Source organism: Malaclemys terrapin, chromosome 11 (genome assembly GCF_027887155.1).
Source record: "Malaclemys terrapin pileata isolate rMalTer1 chromosome 11, rMalTer1.hap1, whole genome shotgun sequence".
Classification (NCBI taxonomy): Eukaryota; Metazoa; Chordata; order Testudines; family Emydidae; genus Malaclemys; species Malaclemys terrapin.
The window spans coordinates 62,618,628-62,643,604 of NC_071515.1; the positions used below are offsets into that span (position 1 = coordinate 62,618,628).

General features: G+C 41.5%; 1 protein-coding gene across 3 annotated transcripts in view; it reads right to left on the bottom strand.

Annotated features, from left to right (window-relative positions):
• Positions 1 to 24,977, bottom strand: part of MGAT5 (alpha-1,6-mannosylglycoprotein 6-beta-N-acetylglucosaminyltransferase) — a 245,542-nt gene that overhangs the window by 67,624 nt on the left and 152,941 nt on the right. For all 3 annotated transcript variants that reach the window (XM_054043734.1, XM_054043735.1, XM_054043736.1), the window contains exons 8-11: positions 23,824 to 23,993; positions 22,692 to 22,826; positions 11,554 to 11,687; positions 209 to 342 (exon numbers count right to left, since the gene is read on the bottom strand). In XM_054043734.1, coding sequence (XP_053899709.1) covers positions 209 to 342; positions 11,554 to 11,687; positions 22,692 to 22,826; positions 23,824 to 23,993 — 573 coding nt within the window. The remainder of the gene's footprint in view (positions 1 to 208; positions 343 to 11,553; positions 11,688 to 22,691; positions 22,827 to 23,823; positions 23,994 to 24,977) is intronic.

The window sequence follows — 24,977 nt, forward strand, 5'->3', positions numbered from 1 at the left end:
CCCCCTTTAGCTAGGCAGATGCCCCTTTTATTACAAAGCTCCACAAATGCTCAGTAGATAAATCCTTTGACGTTATTGCTTATTTTCAGACAAAGGACTTATTAGAAATTCATGAGGCAACTTATTGTGAGTCTTGAGATTTATGTCTTTTTCCCCTCATCAAAATGAATTTGACAAAGATGTTAAAAAAAAAAAAATTGCAACTCACCTTCCAGAAGTTATCTACTTTGCCATAAACAAGTGACTGATTCTGCCTTTTGATGTCATTAATGTGTTTAATGTCACTGGAATTTAGATGCTGCTCCACCACAAACCCAAGGAAGCTATTATCTGGAGTGTGAGCTGCAAGAAAGAAAGGAGAGACATGTTTATTACATGAAGTAATAAAGCACTGGGGCTTTAATATGTGGTCATCGTCAGAAGAGTGACTTTCATGGAAATGTCTCCTCACTTAACAAATCTACTCCCTGCAAGTATATTCAGAGACATATTTGCTTACTTTATTGACAATATTAATTCTTACTACTTTAAGTCCAACAGAACCAAAACAGCAATAGGGGTAAGTCATTCTTTTCTTACTCATTCATCACCAGTAATAAAAATTCTGAAGCTGGAACTTGATTAACAGTACTGTTTATGATGTTTAGCATTATGCTACAGGTGAAAGACGATGGTGTCTAAGCCAGAAGTACCCCAGTTTGACTTTCAGACCTCATTACAAGTTGCAGAGGTGGCAATTAGAAAAACTCTATCTTTACACTTGTCAAGTGAGCTGGAAGACACTGAGGAACAATTAACCTGAAAGTCTATGCTGGCTTAATTATTACTACATACAGTCACCTGTTAAAATTTAACTGTACTTAAGTGTTGTTCAAATTTTACTTCCCAAAGTGGAAGAGGAGCCAACACAAAACATGGCACAAATCACTTTAATATGGTGTCTCCATTTTAATTATTTTCATGTAAAATCACAAAAGAATATACAGAGGAGAAATGTAAGAGGTTAATATGAATTTTACTGTCTAGTTCACATAATCCTTATAAATATTGGGTGTAAATCTGGCCCCACTGAAGTCAATTGGGTTTGTTCGTTAATTTCAATGGAGTTAGGATTTCACCCATTATTCTTATAAATTAAAATTATTTATTGGTGCATTACATTCTAAAAAGGACATTTCATAAAAATGTTCTGTGACATTGCCTTCTGTATAAGTCTTTTCTTACCAGCAACATCCAATAACTCTAGCCACCATTCTTTTGATGTATATAGAGATGTTATAGGTCCCCCATGAGTGTAAGAATTCCTCCCCTCCCCCCCATTAATAAAGTGTTCAACTAGAGAGGGACTACCATATTAAGAGGAGGAGGTTACTCACCCTGTGCAGTAACTGTGGCTCTTCTAGACATGTCCCCCTATGGGTGCTCCACTTCAGGTTCATGTGCGCACCACATGCTTTTGATCGGAAATTTTCATTAGTAGCATCCATTCAGCCCATGGAGGTGCCCTAGTTATCCTTTTGTCCCACAGCAAGGCTATATAAAGCTGCATGGGTGAACCACCCTCAGTTCCCTCTCCATTGCCAAGTCTCTTAAGAAACTCCAAAGCAGGGGAAGGAGGACAGGTAGTGGCACACTCACAGGGTCACGCATCTCAAAGAACCACAGTTACTGCACAGGATGAGTATGGGTGCTTCACTTCAGGTGACTTCCCCCAAAAGAAGGAGGGATCTTCGGAATCTAGTCCATAACTGAGAAAAGAATTGCATTGCTAACTGCCACATGTCATCTAGAGGCATCGATTAAGGCAGTGTCTGGAGAAGCTATGTACAGAGGATCATGCAGATCTCAGATACAGGGACATTTTTAAGGAGGGCCTCACATGTAGACTGAGACCTCTTAGCACGCGCTGACACACCAGGAGGAGGTGGAATGTTGGCAACAACATAATAAGCAATAATATATCCGGAGATCCATTTTGACAGTGTCTGTGTAGAAATAGCAGATCCTTTAGATCTGTCTGCAAACAAAATGAATAGTCTTGGAGATTTCCTGAATGATTTAGTCCTATCCAGGTAGAAAGCCAGCACCCACTAGATACCTAGAGTGTGGACAGCAGTCTTCAAAATGGAATTATGTGGTTTTGGAAAGAAAATTGGTAGATAAGTAGTCTGATTCAGTAGTCTGAAACCCAGATAATACTTTAGGAAGGAATCTGCGATGTGACTGTAAGGAAATCTAGTTCTTGTAGAATATTGTGAAAGGAGGGTCTGCCATTACTACCCCAATTTCACCCACTCTTCAGGCTGATGTAATAGCCACTACAAAGGCTAACTACATAGGGAAGTTTAATAATGAGCAGAATGTCACTGGTTCAAATGGGCATTTCATGAGATTTCTAAGAACGAAACTGAAGTCCCAAACCAGAGCAGGGGCTTTCATCTGTGGGAAAACGTTTCCCAATCCCTTCATGAACATTAAAGTTGGAGGATGAGCAAACAGTGAAACTCCCTAATTGTGGAATCCCTCAATGAACCTTGAGACAATCCTGTTTTTCCTTTAAATGCAAGAGGTCCTCCAGAACTAGCAGAAGAGGGGCAGAGTGAGGAATAACTTTCTGGAGGTTGCACCAATGACTACATCTTTTCCATTTTTGAAGGCAAGTATTTCTGATATTACTAAATGGTAGAAAAGAGTCCATCTGCTGGCTCTTCCCCAACAAGCCATCGAGGAGCCACATCTTGAGGTGGAGAGTTCTCGGATTAGGCAGCAGCCAGATGTGTCCAGCGACAGGAAATGAGGAATTATTGGAAGATTTATCTCTGGACACAGAGATAGGTGAAGCAGGTAAGGAAACCATGTCTGCCTCGACCATGTCAAGACTATTAGGATAAATCTGGCTTCGTCCTTCTGATCTTGTTCACCACACTGAGAATAAGAGGTGTGGGGGAAATATGTAAAAGAGCTATTTCCAAGGGAGGAGGAAGGCATCCCCCAATTAATTGAGGCCTAAGCTCTTCCCCTTGAACAGGTAGTATTTTTTGTTTGAAGATGTGGCGTAGAGCTCCACTTCTGAGAATTCCTACGTTCAAAATATGTCAATAAAAATCAGAGTCCAACTCCCACTTGTAGTCTTAGTGAAAAGACCTGCTGAGATGAAATTCTTATGTGATGCCTTATGCATCAGTTCCATAGCTTTATTGCCTTCGATGCAGAGGGAAATGGGATCTCGTCCCCTCCTGCATGCAGTATACGTCGTCAGTCATGACTCTGATAGACTTGTCTTTGATGAGAGACAGAAAGCGACAATAAGCATTTCTAAATCCTCTGAATTCCAACAGGTTGACACAGAGAGTGGTTTCTTGGGTGACTATCCGCCCTGTCCTGTATGAGCACTGAGGTGTGCCCCCATCCTGTTACCTGAAATTGGGCCCGCCAATAAGCTTACGGAGGACTAATGACCCACCAGAGTTTGGCAGAAAGCCAAACATTTATTATATTGATAGCTAAGCTCAAAAGAAGGGGGGGGGTCACACTCACAATTGCATACTCACACTCCCAGGACAGGCACGGCACTGGAGACGTCAGGATTCTTCAAGGTAAGCATCCCACAGTGCAGCGATGGATGGTGCGGTGAAGGTAAGTCTTCCCAAGGCACGATGCAATGCACCGCAGCGAACCACTGGCCAGGCGGTCCGGGCAAAGGGCCTTCATGGGAGGTACAAGCTTGTGAGTGCACTGCTGAGTACATGGCCCCTTCCCCTGTTAAGGGCCTGCTTCTTATGGCCTGCGACTAGAGATGACTTGGCCGCGCCTGGTTGGTCACACTTCACCTCGGGCAGTGTCCATGCATTGGGTGTGTGAGCGCTGCCTAATTAGAGTCCCAGACACCTTGTCTAGCTCTTTTGATCTTCCAGCTGTTTTAGCAGCCCATTCATTTCACAAGCATTCCAGGAGTGAGTGAGGGGGAAAGCCACTTCACAGGTATTCAAAGAGGGAGAGGAGACGAGGGGGTGGAGGGGGGAGAAGGTGTAACAGATCTTTTGAACATACAGGTTATATAGAGCATACAGATCATTGCTGCTCCTACAACACATACCAACAGAGATGCCTCTGTCATTACACGACCATTGGCACCAGCTGAAAGAAGGAACTCCAGCACTTACATTTTTATGATCTTGCCACCAGTTGGGGAACTGATACTTGTTTGTCTAAGCTGTGTCTGCTTGATGAACAAGCTATTCTGAACCATCTCTAGAGACAGTGAAGGCATAATCTTGCATGATTTGTCACAAAAGTGCAAGCTTCCATGTGACCCAGAAGCTGAAGACAGTTTATTACTGAGATATGGGGGCTCATCTGAATAGACCTGACAAGGTCTGACAGTGCTAAGAAACTGTCCCTGGGAAGAAATGCCCTGGCTGCCAGGGAATCCAGGGATGCCCCTATAAACTATAATTTTATATGGTAGTCAGCATGGATTTTTCCACATTCAGTTGAAAGCCAAAGTCCACGAATAAGGCAAGCATCCTCCATGCGGCAGAGAGCACCTCCTTATAAGACCGACCCTTGAACAGCCAATCGTTGAGACACAAAAACACTACAATTGCCTATCGATGCAGGTAGGTGGCCATTACTGCTAGAACCTTTGAGAACACCCTGGAAGCTGAGGAGAAGCCAAATGGGAGCACTCAGTATTGAAAGTGTCCTGGCCTATAATGAAATGCAGGTACCTTCTGTGGGATAGGTGAATCGCTATGTGGACGTATGCATCTTGAAGGTTAAGAGCCAAAAGCCAACCCCCTGAATCTAGTGAAGGAATTACACCTGCCAGACACCATCCTGAACTTTTGGGACCTCACAAATCTGTTTAGGAGTCTTGCATCCTAGATTGGTCCCTATCCTCCATTTTTCTTTGGCACAAAGAAGTACCCTGAGTAGAAACCTTTTCTTTTGTGCTTAGTGGGAACAGGTTCTATGCTCCTATATGAAGAAGGGAGTTTATTTGCTGTCTTAGAAAGAGCTTGGGTGGGAAAGAGGGATGAGGAGGAGGAGGAAGGGAGGTAAAGTCGACGGTGTAGTCCATTATTACTTCCAGAACCGTTACTCCGAGCTTGCCAGAAATGGAAGAGATGGTCTCTGCATCGGGGGGTGGGCAAATGATTGCAGCTGACAATCTAGGGAATGGGGAGGGTTCAAACTCTCGATCATCCCATCAAGAAGCAGCAGCTGCCGCCGCCTGCTGCAAACTAGGGTCCGATGGATGAGAGGAACTCTTTCTCTGGAACCTTTTCTCTCTTCCTTGGAGGTTCCAAAGGTCTCTCTAAAAAAAGAAGAATTGCATGAGGCAGGATGTTTGGGCCATTTGGGATCTACTAAATTTTCTTTTCTTTGAATGTGCAGATGGCCAATGAATGCAACGTGGCTCTACAGTGATTTAGAGTGTGTCGTGAATTGTTGGTATTCTCTGCAAACAAATTCAGTCCATCAAATGGGAGCTCCTCTATCATATTCTGGACTTCTGGGGAACCAGAAAACTGGAATCAGGATGCCCTGCACATCACCATGGCTGTGGAGATTAAATGCGCCACGGTGCATCTTGACAGTTGTGGGCCAGGACAGCTTGAAGGGTGTTGTGGCCAGTAACTGTCCCTCAGCAATAACTGCCTGGAATTGTTCCCTTTGGTCTGGAGGAAGGTGCTGAATAAAACAATTAAACCCCGTATAATGTGTGAAGCTGTATTTGGGCATTAGTTCCTCACATATCATAGCTAAACTCACATTCAGAGTAATACAGAAATCAAATATGATTATGGGGCTTCAACAGTTCATTCTTGAAAATCAGGAAACTGACTGACACCATAGAAAAGATAAGTTTATATACACACAGTATCTTTTTATGTCACTAGTGGATCTCTCACAATTTCAGTAAAATGGACAAAATGTACAGATTCACAAGTAAAATGAAAGAATTTCAGAGGATAAATCAAGCAGAAAAATAGTTTTATATATAATATTTACATAATACTTAAATTGCTTTTTGAGTAAGAAAAACATAGTTAGTTATATATATAGTAGTTTGTGGATGACATTAAAGTTGCCAAAGTAGACTTATGCATTTATTGTCAGGATCTGTGATTTCTGTTCTCAACACACGAATGCAAGAAATACTGATGCACCCAGAGGCACAAGGCTACAAGGAAGACTTCTAGGAAAACAGTCTAATGCACATTATACAGACAATGAAATCCTCTCAGTTATTATATTCTCTATTTGACTATTGTGCCTTGAATGAACTACATGAAATCCAATTAGAATTACCCTTTTCACAAAAAATATTTCAGCTACAGTCAGACAGAGAACTTTTAGACCAGACATACAGACCAGAGAAATTGACAGTGGTATTTAACAATGAATGGTGCAGAGAGAATAATACTGATCAAGGGCACCTTTTCCATTTTCTTTTAAGAAACGGATGCAAACGAATGGGAAGGAAATACGAAGTTAAAAGAAAACACTAACATTGCTAGTTTGCGTTACTGCAGTTACACGAAAACACATAAAAAGGGAAACAGAACCTCATGCTTCCGGATAACTCAGAGGACTGGCAATAAAATGTACAACGTTTTCCCAATAAGTTACTATTCAAATATGGCCCATTTTAGTCATTATATTTGCTTTATGTGAAAAGTTGTGTTCCAGTCCAGATTGAAATAGCTTTATCTAAAATTGGCTACATTAAGAATTTCTACCAACTTTTGCCTGCCTGATTCCTGCTTGCTTGATTTTTATCCAGTAGTAATTGTCTTGCCCTCATAAACAAAGCCCTAGAAATAAAGTTGAGTTACAATCACACTGTAAAATCTTTACTGATAAGTATTTTAAGGTCACAACCCAATAAAAGATTGTGCTACCTCTGGGTGAGTGAGAGGCCAAGAAAGCTGGCTCTTTCCCAACAAATTTAGCAAATCCTTGAGAGGTCTCCAGCACTGCAATTGCATGTTTCAGAATGAGTTTGGTGGACTTATATCTTTACCATCTCTGTTGTGATACAATGCCAAGTGCTGAAGAATCAGAATAACCACCATATGTAGAATTTAAAAAACCGGATGGATATTATCTGTTACAAGCCACTAGTTTACGTGCACATATACTGTTTAAAATATAATTGATGAAGTTGTTCTGCGTAGAAGTAGTAAATCCTAGTATACATGCAACACTTTAAGAACTATTACACCTTATAAAATCTCTGAAAATGGATAACTGTTACCCACATTTAAGAAGGGAGGAAACTAAGAGGGAAAAAAAGGTTATGCCATAAAGAGAATCAGATCCATAGCTGAGATTAGCTATCAGGACTCGTGTATCCAAGCCTGCTGCTCAGACCACTGGATGTACACTCATTACTCGACAAAAACAAGATTTGCTGTTGTGCTGCATTAAAAATATTTTCCCTTTAAATAAAGAGAATTTAGTGTGCATTAAACAGAGGGACTAAGAACAAGCTACAGATGATGGGCACAGGATTGCCCTTGCAACTATTATCCCAATGTACCACCATTCTGAGCTGCTATCTTGTGCAGGGTCTCATGCAGAAAGTTATGGACCGACTGTATTAAATAATGCCTCACAAATGAGCCCTGGTTTTAAATTTCTATTTGCGACAGGAACCAAGAATCTGAGATTAGGTCACCAGAAGCAAAAGGCACATTTGCTCAACCATCCACCCTCTCTCAAACCCTGCCTAGAACTGACCTGTTCAGTAACATCCAGGAGCGCCGCCAGCTTTTCTGCCGCCCTAGGCGGCGGAAGGTCCTGCCCCGAAATGCTGCCCCCCCCACAGAGGCAGTGGAAGGTCCCGCCCCGAAATGCCGCCCCCCCTTGCAGAGGTGGCGGAAGGTCCCGCTGCATACCGCTGCGGTCACCGCCCCCCAAATTATAGCGCCCTAGGCGACTGCCTAGGTCACCTAATGGGTTGCGCCGGCCCTGGTAACATCTCCTAGTCACAAATCATTACCATATTGTTTGTTACTTGCCACTAAACAATTGTGAATGCAGCTCCTTTATTTGTTGAACTTTCACTGTACTTCTCTAGGACTGTATGCATAGTGCATGACGAACTAAATGGGTCTTTTAGATTTTTACAGAGCAGTTAAACTCAACAGCATGGTAGACAGCAAGTAGCCAAGACTTGGCAAGTAGCCCCAAAATATAGCCAACAATGAAAAAGCAAATAAGGAGTTCTTTTACAGAATCTGCAACAATGAGGAACTCCCATTAATTCAGGGACAAGCTTCACAGGGTTCTAAATAAATTGGGTTTGGTTTACTTTCCGCTGTCAGCACTTGCACAGTAGATAAGCCTTGCTCTCGTGAAGGTTGGCAGCATATCGGCAACACTCTCAAAATGTTCCTGAGCTATTTCTCAGATACACTGGGCACAAACCAGATCTCTCTCGACATTCGGCAAACATGTAATTCTTCCTTTCACTCCTCATTATTTCTTGGTTACTGTACGGAAAATAAAATCCCTTCCTTTTGTCTCTATTCCCTTAATCTGGCCTGCTGCTTCATTTCATCCGGCCCTCAGCAAGTCTCAGCGCGGCAGGCCGGAAGCTCCGAGCCTGCCCCCCCGTGGGGCTGGAGCCGCGAGCCAGAGCTGTCGGCTCTGTGCAGCTCCCAGCATGTCCCCTAGGAGTATGGGTGATCAGGGAAGCTCCGCGTGTTGCCCCCACCCCCAGCGCCAGCTCCGCAGCTCCCATTGGCCGGGAACTGCAGCCAATGGGAACTGCGGGAGCGGCACCTGTGGGTGCGGGCAGCACGCACTGTGCAGAGCACCCTGCCCCCTCCGCATAGGGGCCGGACATGGTGGCCGCTTCTGGGAGCAGTGCGGAGCCCTGGCAGGCAGGGAGCCTGCATCTAGCCCCGCTGCGTCACCGACCGAGAGCTGCCCGAGGTTAAGCGCTGCCTGGCCAGATCCCACACCCCGAACCCCCTGCCCCAGGTCAGAATCCCCTCTCGCACCCAAACTCTCTCCCGGAGCCCGCATCCCAAACCTCCCGCACCCCAACCTCCTGCCCCAGCCCTCAGCCCACTCACGCACTCCAAATCCTTTGGCCCCAGCCCGGAGCCCCTTCCTGCACCCCAAACCCTTCACCCCCAGCTCCACACCAGAGCCCGCACCCCCAGCCGGAGCCCTCACCTCCTCCCACACCACAGCCCTGAGCCCCCTCCCATACCCTGAACCCATCATTTCTAGCCCCACCCCAGAGCTTAGGGGAAGCCCTGAGCCTCACCCCCCGCAGGGCTGTGTGTGACCTGCGACTGATTTTTTCTGTTGGTCAGTGGCCCCTGATAGAAAAAAGGTTCCTCGTCCCTGCATTAACCCCTTAGTGCTGCCAGAGTACAGGTGTCTTTAGCAGCAGTTCTACTTAAAGAACAAAATGTCACTATGAACCTCTGCATACAAGGTGAAAAAAGCCCAAACTCTGAAGGTTAAAGTTTGACAAGCTTGTCTGCCAAGTCTGAACAGGGAATAGTATGCCTGTTCTCACCATGCCCCTACCTACCCTGGTCCATGGAGACTACTGAAGTCTGAGCAGCTGTTAGACCCTTACCACATAGGGGTGAAACTGGAAGACTGCATAATCTTTCTCCATTATATGACAAAGCGACTATAACCCATGCACCTGACCGGGTATAGAAGATCGAAGAGAACAAAGATACTTCCAAGTTGTCAAGCACTACTTACCATCCTCTAAACCAAGTTGAGTATGGAAATTAAACATAACATGGTCAAAATTTTCAAGAGGGATTTTGGGTGCCCAAACTGAGACATGAATTTGGCCTAGTTTTCATAGGCTCAGCACTTTCTGAAGCTGACTCCCCCTCACCTTCTTTAAAAGGTCTTAAGTTGGACACTCAAAATCACTTTTAAATGTATGTGGGTTAAAATTTTCAAAAGTTCACTTCATGAATTATGAGAGAAGAAAAGACTCAATGGATTAAGAAATTTGTGAACAAAATGATATCTTATTCTGTCTCCTGGACATTTACCGAGGCAAAGTGGAGACCTTTCAATCTTCCCCCATTCTGTCAAGAAGGCGATATCTGTCTCCATGAATGTTCTACCTCATTTGACTGCAGTCCTAACACACTGAACCATTACAACTAAAACAGGAAAATTGGTCACTTTTTTCTAGCAATCATTGTTGAAGTGGAGCAATATTAGCGCACACCTTGCCATTACTGAAAAGATGCATTGTGGTTGTCCAAAGGAAAAAAATCAAATATGTACTGTGTTTCAGACAATAATGAATCTGTATATTCACAATAAATGCAGATGAGCTGTGTGTGTATGAAACGAGTATAATGAAATGAGGTATCTTGATTGACCTCTGTAGGTTATTACTGTTTGGTTACCCAACATGACTAATGTTTGGGATTTATCAGGGTGTTTTTGACAACATTGGGTGGAATTCATTAATTTGTTATGTCCAAAGGGAATAATATAGGATAGGCATATATCTGGTGTCTTTTCAAGGAAAAAACCTGACTGTCCCCGAATAAACATGCTTGCCTTGTTTTTGCTGATGCCTATTGAAATGGCATAGGAGGTGTTAGTTAGCTTGCCTAAAATCACATAAGTGAGTCACAGCTGCAGAGACAGGAATACAACCTAAAAGTTCTGGCTCCCAATTTCTTGATCTAAACACACTACACTCCCTCCAACAATTTGATTAGCTGACACTGATTTTTCAGACACACATATCAGGCATTGCATAAGCTGTCTAAATATTTCAGAGTCACTGAAAAGCTTTACTTTTTTTTTTTTTTAATAATAGTCAATAAGTGCAACTTTCAGCTACATTGTTCTCAAGTACATGTTTTAATTTTCAACAGAATTGCAGGTTGTTGGGTTCAAATAATTTGAATCAGTCCACCTCAGTTTAAATGCTCATAACAGAAAAACAAACCGGGTACAAGCAAATCTTGAAACTATCTGCAAGGAAAACTACAGATGCAAAAATTATGTTGAATGATGGAGATTGTGAGTTTATGATATCTGAACAAAAAGCAATGGGGAAAGCATTGTGCTCTGTTCAGTTAAAGACAAAACTTATGAAAAAAGGTATAAATACAACATCACAGCCTGAAGAACTCTGACTTAAAATGATCATATACAACAGTAATTTAGTCTACCACATGGAATCACTCTGCAGATATGTCAAAAAACAACCACCAATCACTCTGCAGAAGCGTTTGAGAAACTGAAGCGAACAAAAGTGAACACCGGACATCAGTGTATGTTGGAAAACTAATTTTAGAATAAACCTCCTTACCAAAATTTATATCCAGTTAATACTGTTCTTTTGTGCATTTGTGCTGAGTGTACTGCAGCTTTGCATATTCAAAAACAGAATTACAAGCCCCCTGTCCTCTGCGTTTTGCTAGATTATGACCTAGCTTTTGAAACTGAAAAGATTCTCCCTAATCGGAACATTCACTTTTAATTCTAGCTCTAGAAGCAATTATATATGAAAACAAGGATACTTACGGAACATTGTATAAAACTGCTGTGGATTAAGGTTCCATTTCCCCCATGGCGTCTTGTGGCCTTTAGACTGGGCATAATGAGCATGATTAAACTCAGGTTCAGTCCCGAACGAATCCAGTACTCGTAACATACACCTGAATGAAAAACAAGCAATTAAAATCGTTCATGTTCTTCTTTGACTAAGCTTTTCTTTTAAATTTAAGAACTTCCTTTACCCAGAACAAACCTTAATCATTTCTAAATTGTGCAATCACAAAAATGTTTTTTACTGTTTATTTTCATTGAAATAATAAATGTCACCAAGCATAGATGCAACCAAACAGGCTTTGAGAAGAACAAATGTGGAGAAAGTGGATAAGGAAAAGTTATTTACTTATTCCCATAATATAAGAACTAGGGGTCACCAAATGAAATTCATAGGCAGCAGGTTTAAAACAAATAGAAGAAAGTTCTTCTTCACGCAGCGCACAGTCAACTTGTGGAACTCCTTACCTGAGGGGGTTGTGAAGGCTAGGACTATAACAGTGTTTAAAAGAGAACTGGATAAATTCATGGTGGTTAAGTTCATTAATGGCTACTAGCCAGGATGGGTAAGGAATGGTGTCTCTAGCCTCTGTTTGTCAGAGGGTGGAGATGGATGGCAGGAGAGAGAGCACTTGATCATTGCCTGTTAGGTTCACTCCCTCTGGGGCACCTGGCATTGGCCACTGTCGGTAGACAGGATACTGGGCTAGATGGACCTTTGGTCTGACCCGGTACGGCCGTTCTTATGTTCTGTTCAAATGTAGGTTTCAAAAGTCACTAACAACTGTGCATTCATATAAACGAAAATGGAAAATGCACATGTCTGGTATTTGGTTTTGTTGGATACACTTTATTAACTTAGCATATTCATCTGGGACTAGCTGCTTAAAGGCACAGTGTAAAGAATCAAAGAAAAAGGTTTTAAATTCCTCTCTGTCCCTAATTTATAGCAAAAACTAGAAAAGATTTAAAAGTATAATTTACCTCTCTCTTTGAATCCTTCCACTGGCTCTCCCTTCTCTATCACATCAAACATAAGCTGTTTGTCTTTACTTTCCAGGCCCATCATGGCCTATCCTCACTGTAGCTGGCATCTCTCATTCACTACTGAAATGCTGACTCCTGCTAAGGATTGGCCCATGATGCCAACCTCCATTGTCCACTTGTTAACTTTTCACACAAGCACCTTTGTGCTTTCTCCCATACTGCCCCCTCACGGTTGGAAGGAGATCTCCTTAATCATATGCAAAGCTACCTCATTATCTCCCTTCAAATCACTCCTTAAAACTCTTTTTTTTTTTTTTACCTTGATGCCTACAACTTGACAGCAGTTAGGCCACTAGTTTGTTGAGACCAGTCGCCAGTCATGCCGACCAATGTTGTCTCATTGTTTCCTTGCACTCCCATCTGTCTGTATCGAGCTGTTGTTTCTTGTCTTATGTACAGACTGAAAGCTCTGGGGGGCAGGGACTATCTTTGTGTTCTATGTACAGCTCCTAGCACTACAGGGTCCTGGTCCATGACTAGGGCCCCTAGGTTAATGTAATTCAGATAGAAAATGATGACTGCTGACTCTTCTAAATGGACACGGATTCTAATTTTGGTGTCTCCTAATCTTTTTAAGGGCTGAGAATTGTCTCCCTCCAACAACCCAAGCGGCACATATGGTTTGAAAGGGAGCAGAACTGCCCCCCCTCCCCTCAAAAAAGAGCAAAATATGGGTTGTAGCAGATAGACGTCAGGGAGCTTGTAAAAGTGGGGTCTATACCAAAGTGTGTTATAGAGTATAGCTCTGCAGGGTTTGATCTATGTCACTGCACATTGAGGGCGAAGGCATGACCAACTGATCTACAGCTACATGGATCCACTTTCCATCCCCCACTGGTGAGGGTCCTGCAGCTGCATGAGTTACTAAGGGGAACAGATTGCAATAGCAACCAATGACTTGGTGAGCACCTGCTCTCCCTTTTGAGAAGTGATCTACCCTCCCAGCCCCCATACACGAGCTTATGCATAAGCTCATTTCCTCAGAAAGGAAGAAAGAACTTAGCCCTAAAAATACATATGTACAGTCATCTGTAGTCATTTGTTTCACACATTTCTTTTACAATTTCTCCTCCAGCCCCCAATGTCTAAATGAAAATTCATAAAGCAATGGCAAATTGTAGCTTTAATATGAAATGTTACCTTCATATTTGAGAGCACAGGACAGAATAATTTACACATTTTATCCCTATAGGGATCTTTCAAGCAAAATGAATAGAAAAATACAACATACTGTGAATCGCAAAACAACAAAGCTGACAGTTCAGTTTCTGTAGTAGTTATTCAGTGTTTTATGTCAACTGTTTTCATTGAGAACGTTTTACAACAGTGGCAATTATCTCTGCATCACAGAGAACACTCCAGCAGGACAAAAACAGACTCTGCAGCAGTAAATTGGAGAGTAAGAACAGCATTCTTGTTTCTTGGGTAGTCTCAATCCAGCATTCCTAATAAATGCACACTTTGGTCAGATGTGTGACTTGAGAGACTTCTAGGAATCTGAAGAATTGAGACCTCATTGGGGCCTGTTGAATCATCTACATGAGGAGCACAAATGCTTCAGGTATATTTAATGCTACATGTACGGCTGATTTAAACAGCTGGATCTGCAATTGGAAAGGATCCAATATAGAGAAAACAAAGGGTCTCTGAAGCAGCAGGATGATAGAGATACAGAAGTGATGGAAGGTGCAGCTGAAAGCAAGCTAATCAAGGAGGGAAGTAAATGAAGGGTGTGTTTATTCGAAAATGGCATGTGGGAATGGAGAAACGAATAAGGAAAGGGAAGGTCAGTTAAGAAAGGTCTGGAAAGGCAAACCTGAGCCATAAGACACAGCAGGGTGTGTGTCATGACACATGCAGACAGTTAAAGAGTGCCTTCAAACTGCTGTAAGGCTGACAAGGGTATGCAGTGGCATGCTTGGTTGAGTCTTAATGGATTTTATTTAAAATGAGACATTTATGTTGAACAGCAGTACTCTAAGTGTTACAAAAATAATTATGTACCACGAATTCTTGGATATATTTGCTGGTTTTAAACCATCTCCACAGAACACACTGTAGCAGAAAGTATTAAATGAAGTCTGAAGTGTCCTATGCTTCCGATAGCTTGGGAGTGAGGGAAGATCTTACTGAAAACTGTGCTCAGACACCACATTATTACATTAGTACTTAATTGTTTAAATATATCAAGTTTTTCAGAAGCACCTTTATGATGAACTGGGACTGTTCTTACTGTGGTCTTTGAATGCTGACAGGGGAGTGTGGCTAGGATAGTCTGCATTGGGGGATGGGAGACTGACTGACGAATACCTGAGCATGTAACATGAGAACCCAGGAAGGGGTTAAAGGCCACGTGACACCTTTGCCCGGGAAACTGAACAAAGGCTGTGGGAGGGGTCGCTGAAGGGAGAGTTTCAGGAGCTGGCTGGTGATATGGCTGGGAGGCAGACGGGGCTCTGACCTCCCAAGGGGGCTGGGGTGCCCAGGGACCCCAAGATGGACCTAACTGAGGAGGATCCTGTTGTCTGTGCTTGCAAGACCTGTCTTGGACTGTGTTCCTGTTGTCTAAATAAACCTTCTGCTTTACTGGCTAGCTGAGAGTCATGGTGAATTGCAGGAAGCCAGGGGTGCAGGGCCCTGAGTCCCCCACACTCCGCAACAACCTTTCAAGAGACTCTTACCTACAGTAAGGTCACTATAAATCTGCCTAATGTATTTAAAGTAAGAAAAAAATAAAATCAAACAACTGAAATATCCACATTATTTAGTATATTTTCTATAAAAACTCAAGAGTGAGCAATAAACCTCTAGGTCTATGAAAGGAAGATAGGATGGAGAACAGGGACTGGATTTTTTTTTTTTTTTTTTTTTTTTAAGTAACAACCTCCCCCTGATTTCCCTATAGTTTGGGTTTTAACATTGTTAAAGTTACAGTAGCTGATGCTTATTGTTGTTTTTCCTTGCCTGTACTAATAGTTTACAATCATTCAACAATGCTTCGGTAACACCATTCCTGACATCTACTGTCAGCAACGGGTGGCTTTTCCAGTGTAGGCCACAGAATCTTTCCAGCTAGTTAGGACCTGCATTTCTAATGTAAAAATTTAAGCAGACTTCCTTTCAGGGCTTCTTTATACAGAATACCATCAGATTAGGCCTGAATAAGCACTGGGAGTGTTTGGGTCATTATAAAATCTAAACTTACTTTCCCCAATATTAATTTCTCCCTACTGTTACTCACACCTTGTTGTCAACAGTTTGTAATGGGCCACTCTCTTACCATTTCAAAAGTTATTTTTCCTCCCTTGGTATCCTGCTGTTAATTGATTTATCTCATTAGCCTGAACTCACACTTGGTAAAGCAATCCCCATCCTTACATGTATTTATACCTGCTCCTGTATTTTTCACTTCATGCATCCGGATGAAGTGGTTCTAGCCCATGAAAGCTTATGTCCAAATAAATTGGTTAGTCTCTAATGTGCCAAAAGGACGCCTCGTTTTTATTTATACAGAATATATCATTTTGAATAGCAGCTGTGTTATACATCAAAGCCAAATCAGTTTCGTTACATTCGTGATACTGGCAGCACCAATGATACTGGACATGTGTTACCTGATGTCATCACTGGTGCTACAAGCAAGAGAAATGAACAAAAACAGGATTTGGTTCGTTTAGAATTTCAGAACTCCCAGCAGCAAGAGTTGCTGCTTTTGGAGCTGCTAACTCTAGTCACCTAATTTGAAATCATCAATAACTTCCTTTGAGCTAAAGTTCTCTTACAAAACAGCAGTGAATACTGAAATGAACAAACAGCAAGTTCGAATTTAATTCACATTCAAGCCTGTTCTGTACAAGCAGACTAAACTGGTCAGCATACGGACATCTGCTGAGAGAATTTAACTGACATAAAACTAAGGAATGCGAGCACAGAAACACTCTTAGCTTCACTATAGAACCAAAAAAGGGCTCATACTGTAGTTATAACAAGAACTGTACAGCGATTAAATATTAATAAATGAAGACAGCAATTAGTAAAGAAGCAATGATAAGGTAGCAGTTCTATATGATAATGTTCATTCTATTGGAATAAACTAAAATATACGTAAACATCTGCTTTGACACTGGAATTATCCAGGTTAAGTAACAAATTCTTTCACTGACAAAATTTGCCAAGAAGCTTATGTTACTCTGTGTTTGTGTATGGGGGAAGGGGCACTGGTAACCAATTTATTTTAAAAAGCAAAACTAAGAAAAATTGTAGTTCACACAAATTTGTTTAGAGCCAAATTTAATTGCAAAACTCATGAACCAGGATAAAAGTTGAATTAGAAAAAAATAGGGAAAATATATTGACATTTTAAGATGTAATGATTCATGAAATAAAAAAAATGGAAAGCTAATCAAACAACCTTGGTGTCATGCTACATTTACATATCTTCATTATAAAACATGGCAAATAGGAAATTAAATGGAAAAAAAAAAAGGAAGAGACCATTCTCATTTTACACACATTTTTTTGCCATTCTGGCCTAATGATAGAATCATATCTGGCAGAAAGACAACCAAAGAAATTCAGTGGAAAACACGATTAGATTGATTAGTGTGCTCCTCAGAGCAGAACCTATCTTTATTTCGAATTTCCTTCCAAGTACCTATGAGACAATTCTATAATGTGCAAGCTTGGGCATGAGCATAATTTAAAATAAGCCTATGATGGAAAAGATGGAACTTGGAAAAAACTGAGGCTCGGAGAAAGGCTAAGCTGACTTTTTTCTGCCTCCATGAGAATACATTTCAGTACATTCACTTTAAAAAAAAACAACAGAATTTATTGGGAATTTTGAGTGACACCACTACCTTGATTTAGAAGCAATTTAGAAACAGTCAAGATTGCAAGTCACACAAAAAAAATATTTTATTAAATCCAGGAGTTTGGATTCCTTTTTACAGCACACTGAAACATTTTGCAATAAGCTATTTTGGACCTGCTGGTTTCCGGTGTGGTGGGGAGAGAGACAGAGAGACAGAAAGAGAAATTATTTCAGCACTCAACTACCCTGACAGTTTTTTTCCCTAATATCTTCCTACAATTTAAGCTCATGGATTCTTGTCCTATTCTCAGAGGTTAAGGAGAATAATTTTTCTCCCTTCTTGTAACACCTTTCATGTACTTGAAAACTGCTATCATGTCCCCCATCAGTCTTCTCTTCTCCGGACTAAACAAACCCAATTTTTTCAGTCTTCCCTCACAGGACATGATGTCTAGACCTTTAACCATTTTTGTTGCTCTTCTCTGGACTTTCTCCAGTTTGTCCACATCTTTCCTGAAATGTGGCGCTCAGAACTGGATACAATACTCCAGTTGAGGCCTAATCAGCGCAGAGTAGAGCAGAAGAATTACTCCTCGTGTCTTGCTTACAACACTCCTGTTAATACATCTCAGAATGATGTTTGTTTTCTTTGCAACAGTGTTATACTGTTGACTCATATTTAGCTTGTGATCGATCCACTCTGATCCCTAGATCCCTTTCTGCAGTACTCCTTCCTAGGCAGTCATTTCCCATTTTTTTACTCCTGAGGGAATTCTGCTCCAAAAAAATTAAAAATTCTGCATACATTTTAAAATTTAACAAAATTCTGCATATTTTGTCAAAATAACACAATATAATCACACCATTTTCAATTATTTGCAAATTACAAAAATAACTGAAAATGGTATGATTATATATTTTGTGTTTGTGTGTTATTTTAACAAATAAAATATGCAGAACTTTGCAGAATTTTAATTTTTTGGTAAATAATTCCCTCAAGAGTACCAGGGCTCTGTGTGGTGCAATTTGGGTGCAGGCTGCTCGGTGGGAGGCCCGGGGGAGGGGAAAGAATCTGGATGCACAGGGGCTCGGTGCAGGGTTCTGCGTGCAGGGGGAATGGGACTCTGCAGGGGAGTCCAGGTGAAGGTGGTTAGGGCTCAGTGGGAGAGGGAAACTGGGGGGCGGCTCAGGGTGCAGATGGTTGGGGCTCAGTGGGGTGGGGGTCCAGATGTAGGGAGTGAGGCTTAGCAGGGGTGTTTGGGGGGCTTGGTTGGGGGGATTCTGGGTGCCCGGGTAGGGGGAGGGGCCACTGTACGGGGAGCTGCTTCCTGTCTGCCCAAATGCCCCCCCTACCCCTCCCGGTGCAGAGCTTTCTGCAGCCAGGGAAAGTTTCAGGGGGTTGATCTGACCCAGCCCCGGCTACTCTGTGCAGGGAAGGGGGAACTCCATCTCTGTTCTCCTCTGTCTCCCTCCCCCCCACCACCCAGCTGGGACCAAGGTCCCAGCTGTGCCCAGGGCATCCCCAGACCCAGAGTGATTTACCTCTCTCCCAGCAGATCAAACAGAGCGCCTGAACTGCCGGGACGAGGGAATGAGCATTGGTGCAGCTTTTCTTTGCTTCCCCACACAAACCATTTTCTGCAAGGAAGCAACGGGAATGTGCGGGGCGGGGCATTTTTCTGCTGCACTGCAATGGCTCAGATTTTCTCCAGGAGTTCCATTTTGTATGTGTGCAACTGATTGTTCCTTCCTAAGTGGAGTACTTTGCATTTGTCCTTATTGAATTTCATCCTATTTACTTCAGACCATTTCTCCAGGTCATTTTGAATTTTAATCCAATCCTCCAAAGCACCTGCAACCCCTCCCAGCTTGGTATTATCCGCAAACTTTATAAGTGTACTCTCTATGCTATTATCTAATCATTGATGAAGATATTGAACAGACCTGGACCTAGAACTGATCTCTATGGGACCCCACTTGATATGCCTTTCCAGCTTGATAGTGAACCACTGATGATTATTATCTAGGAACTAGTTATGCACCCACCTTATAGTAGTTCCATCTAAGTTGTATTTCCCTAGCTTGTTTAGGAGAAGGTTATGTGAAACAGTATCAAAAACCTGACTAAAGTCAATATATACCACATCTACCACTTCCCCCGCATCCACAAGGCTTGTTACCTTGTCAAAGAAAGCTATTAATTTGGTTTGGCATGATTTGTTCTTGAAAAATGTTACTTATCACCTTATTATCTTATAGGTGTTTGCAAACTGATTGCTTGATTATTTGCTCCATTATCTTTCCGGGTACTAAAGTTAAGCTGACTGGTCTGTAATTCCCCAGGTTGTCCTTATTTCCCTTTTTATAGATTGGCATTATACTTGTCCTTTTTCAGTCCTCTGGAATCTCTCCCATCTTCCATGACTTTTCAAAGTCAATTGCTAATGGCTCAGATATCTCCTCAGTCAGCTCCTTGAGTATTCTAGGATGTATTTCACCAGGCCCCGGTGATTTGAAGATACCTAACTTGTTTAAGTAATTTTTAACTTGTTCTTTCCCAATTTTAGCCTCATATCATACCTCGTTTTCACGATCATTCACTGTGTTAGATGTCCAATTGCAACTAAATCTTTTTGGTGAAAACCGAAAGAAAAGTCATGTAGCACTTCTGCCTCCCCTCCTCCCTCATTGAGTAATGGGCCTACCCCTGTCCTTGGTCTTCCTCTTGCGTCTAATGTATTTTTAGAATGTTTTCTTGTTACTCTTTATCTCTAGAGCTAGTTTAATCTCATTTTGTGCCTTGGCTTTCTAATTTTGCCCCTACATACTTGTGTTATTTGTTGATATTCATCCTTCGTAATTTGACCTAGTTTCCACTTTTTTGTAGGACTCTTTTTGGAGTTTCAGATCATTGAAGATCTCCGGGTTAAGCCAGGGTAGTCTCTTGACATACTACTTATCTTTCCTATGCAGTGGAACAGTTTACTCTCATGCCCTTAATAATAATAGCAGTTAATGGCCTCAGTTCAGTTCCCAGTGGACAGATATTTATACATCACAAAGGCCACCACAACTTGTAGCCCCAGTAAACTCAATAGGCCAGAGATTGAACTACCCATTCATCCTTAAAGATGGGTCTCTCCAGCTCAGAGTTGGGACAGTGTGTGAAAGGTATTGCCACTGACTGTGCAAGTACTATTTCAGTGGATAAACAGAGGTCCTCAGTCTCCAGTGTCACCTAGCAGCTCTGTGTTCTTGGGGAACCAGGGTACAGTACCCAGCCTGTCTGACTCACAAAAGACCTCCCCCCCGCGCACCCCCCAGGCCTCTGCTTGAACCAGAACCGTTCAGAAGACAGACTTACAAAAAGCAATGAAAAGGCAGTAGGAGACACACCTAAACCCCTGGGATAAGGATGACAGGATTAAGGAAACTCCCCTAGCCTCATTTGCATGGAAGATGGACAAGGAGACATCTCCATTAGCATACAGAATGGAGAACAAAGATTCCAAGGCAAGAACTGCACGGAACTCTGGGACCAGAAAAGCAGGGAAGCACTGCATGATGGGGGAATCTCTGCTCCAGATGTTAATGAACCCACACCTGCACACACCCAGCTCAGTAGTTATCAGACCAATTCTAGTAATAAAACCTTTATTAGTATCAAGACAATGAAGCTCCCTAATTGTATTGTGAGCTCCCTCCAAGGAACACCGCCCATAGCTGGGAGTGATCAGCTCCCATTGGCTACCCTGAACAAAACAACTTTGGTATACTCCCTTGAGCCATTAGTTCACACAAACAAATCTAGTGTTCTCCCTTGAACCATTGTTGTTTCTCTACAAAAACCCCTACCCATGCTCAAGTAAGTGTTCTGATGCCTGGATCCAAAATCTGGATCTTCTCCTGACTGATCATGCTGGGGGCTCGGCCTGTCTCCAGCACTCTGGACCCTCAGTTACCACCACCACCTGGGACCCCTGGTTGATTCAAGCTTCATGGAGTAGTGAGAACCCAGTTCTCTCTCTCTCTCTAGTTATAGCCTTCTGACCCTACTTGCGTGATCAATTATAGTTTTCTAACCCTGACTTTTATAATCAAATTTAAGTTAGATTTAATATTTTAACTGTTTTGTTTGTTTGGCTCCCCTATGGTTATTACCTGGCAATAAATAATTTTCATGATAAAGCTGGTTGCTTCTCTCTCTCCCTTGTGCGTGTTTCTTTTGTTTTCTCATTCGCTCTGCAGCAGTGCTCTTCATACCTAAGCTAAAAGATCCCTGCAGTGCCCCAAAATCCTGTGGGGTTTGCTCATCAAGTGGGGATAGAGACATGCTGAACCTGGGACATAAAAGGGTGGCATCTTGGAAATGCTGCTCGATCCAGTCTGCTGAATCCAAGGGCCTATGAGGGTGACAGCTTGGAAATGCTGCTCGATCCAGCCTACTGAGTCCAGGGACATATAAAGCATCAGCTTGGGAGTGCTGAGTAACCTGGTCCTCTCAGACGTGCTCTGTTAATGTGTGTGTGTCTGATTCTGGGGCTGGAAGAACCCAGCCCCCGGGGAACATAGGTCCTGCAGGATAGCTCCGTGGGGAGGGAACTTGCAGCAGGGATAAGTAGAGCGCCATATGAGAACACAAGTGACATATGCAGTACATTGACAGAAGTACAGAAACTGCTCTCCCCAGAAGAGTAACTCTAATAAATGAGCATACCCCAAAGTAACAGGCAAAGCTGGTAACACCAGGACTGTCAATCCAACACCTTTCATGAGGACTAAGTTAGTGATTTTGTTTTACATTATAGAAGATGACACACACTACTTCAATTGAAAAAGTGAACTCAATTTGCTTGCTGATACATTTATCATTTGATTTAAGGTAAAAAGAACAACGCACTCATAAGGAGCAAATGAGGAGAGAGCAAAAGTAGCAGCTTAGGTGGAATACACAATTTCAACAATATAACAATATTCTGAAATGCTACAATGCATCTCTGATATACTGTGTCTTGCAGACTTTCAAAGGGGAGGAGAAAGATGGTTTAGAAAAGAAAAAGGCAATAGACTCTTTATGCATTATTCTCCTAACAATGAAAGACCTAAAGTAGTTTTTAACAGCTTAATTTTCAAATAAATTCAGTTCAGACTGGATGGTACTCAGGTCAGTATTTTATATATTTACTGCCCATGTGCTACTCAAATGCTTTTGTTAAAGAGCTTCTGCAAATGGTCAGATAAGAGTAATACTTACTGGTAATGAACCCACGATGGACCAAGCGTTTTCTTAAACTGAGTAAGTCCCACAATATCAATGTAAATGAGTTCTACCACTTTATCTCCCTGGGTGGGGCAGCCAGATCTGTTACCTACAACCTTCTTCATAATCCTATTGAAAAAGAAAAAAACGGGAGGGAGGGGGGGAATATTTCAGCACCTTTCTGCATTCATGCAATATGCAATTTGTATTGATAATCCAATTACATTAAAAAAAATCACATTGGTCAATTATTCTAATTTTGCAAAGACAATAACTGCATATGTGCCATTTTAATCTCTTACTGTTGAAAGCCAGTAAAACATTCTAAAAAGTTTACTGCAAAATGGATTAAGTACAGTAAAACAGAGACTTCTTATAGTAGACTCTTGTCACTGAGTATTTTCTCTAGTCTAAACAGAGGTACAAATATAACCTGAGCAGCAATTTTCACAAAGCAAATGCGATATACTGAAGCAATTTGGATATTACTTCTAGTATTTTATTAACTATTTTATTATATCAGAATTCACTATAATATGGTTTCATTGTATATATTGTAAAAATGAAAGCTACAGAAAAAAGGACAAATGCCCAATCTTAAACCAGTGCATTATAAAAAGCATTAAAGCAGGAAGAAGTGTCACTGAGTCTAAAAACCAAAATGACTTTATCCTACAAAAGAAACTAATGTAAATTTGACTGAAATATAAGCATTTTCAGAGCACTTAACTGCATTAAAATTAATTTATTTAAGACTCTAAATAGCTGGATGCGGAGTGGGGAATATTATAAATTTAAGCTAAAGGACATGGAATTAGAATAGTCAGTAATGTATCTTGTTGCAGATGTTTAAAGCACCTGCAATGGTAAAAAATTAAGCTGCTTAGTTTGAATTTTCCAGCGTTAATTTATGAAATCTCAGGAGGCTGCAGCTACAATGAAAACATATTATCCTTTTCACAGTGCATATATTTAGCTCATGAAAATAATCTTCTTATCTCCTGTTTAGTGAATTATCACTTTCATTTTCCTCTTCAAGAAATTATAGACAGTACTAATAGAAGCTTCAGGAGTTTACAATTTCTTTTTTGTATTCTAGTTTCAAAATTGAAAATAATCTTCTTACTCCTTGAGCTCTGCCAGTGAAGATGAAATCCTAATGTCATGGCCCAGTAAGTAGAGAGATGTAATTAAATCACTCCATTGGACTAATTCACCAAGTGGGCCACCACTAAATGCATTCTCTGCAATCTTGAATCCAGATTCCTTTGTTAAAAGTCCCAAATGAACAAGGATCTGAAAAAGAAAGCCACATGTAAGCAGTAACAACATTAATTCTGCAGCTAATTAACCAATGTACTTTATGTTGGTTCCTTCTTGCTCTCTCCACATTCCAACTCAAACATTTGTTTTTTTAGCCAATTTAATCAAAGAACTGTTACATTTCTCAATAGCCCTGCCACTGTACTAATTGTAATAGTACTACTTCATTGCTTTAGACCATTTTTACAAACCACTGGAGTGCCTTTTTAAATCTTTTACATCCTCAGATATGATCTAAACAATATGATTACACAACAAGAAAATGCATTTAAAATGAGGGGAAACAGACTGAGATGGAAAAAAATATGATTCTATATATAAAAAGGTGTTTGCCTTTTTGTTCCAATAAAGTTTGATATCAAAAAGATTATAACAAGGAAAACAGAAAATAAAATGTTGCAATTAACTCACATTTTATACAATATGTGAAGCTAGCAGTTTCATCATTCAAACATTGGAATGTTAAGTAATTCCCATTAAAAATTAAAGCAGTCTGATGACTAATAAGACAAGATTAATTACAGGACATGACAGTATTTCTTCTGCTCTTGGAGGACCATATTTTCTGTTAGGTACTTGCACTAGCTCGACACTCCAGCTGAGAAAGAAAAGACATGTTTCTCTCTGGGGCTACTTCACACGGCTGCACACACAAACCACTCTGGACTGCACAAGAGTGACAAGGGTGCTCCCCCCCACAATGGAGGGAATTTTTCTCTGCAGCTCTTCGGATCCTTTATGACCTTTGTAAATAAGCACTACAACCTGTATCATAACTGAGCACCAAACGCTGTGAAGAACTATCATCCTACTTTGATGACAAGATCATCTTGGCACATTCTCTAACAGCATGGATCTGCACCATCTATCCCTACCAACTAATAGCCCAACTGCATTTCCACAGTTTAAATAGTTCACTCAAGAAGTTCTGGATGTCCTAAGGGAATCTCGACCCAT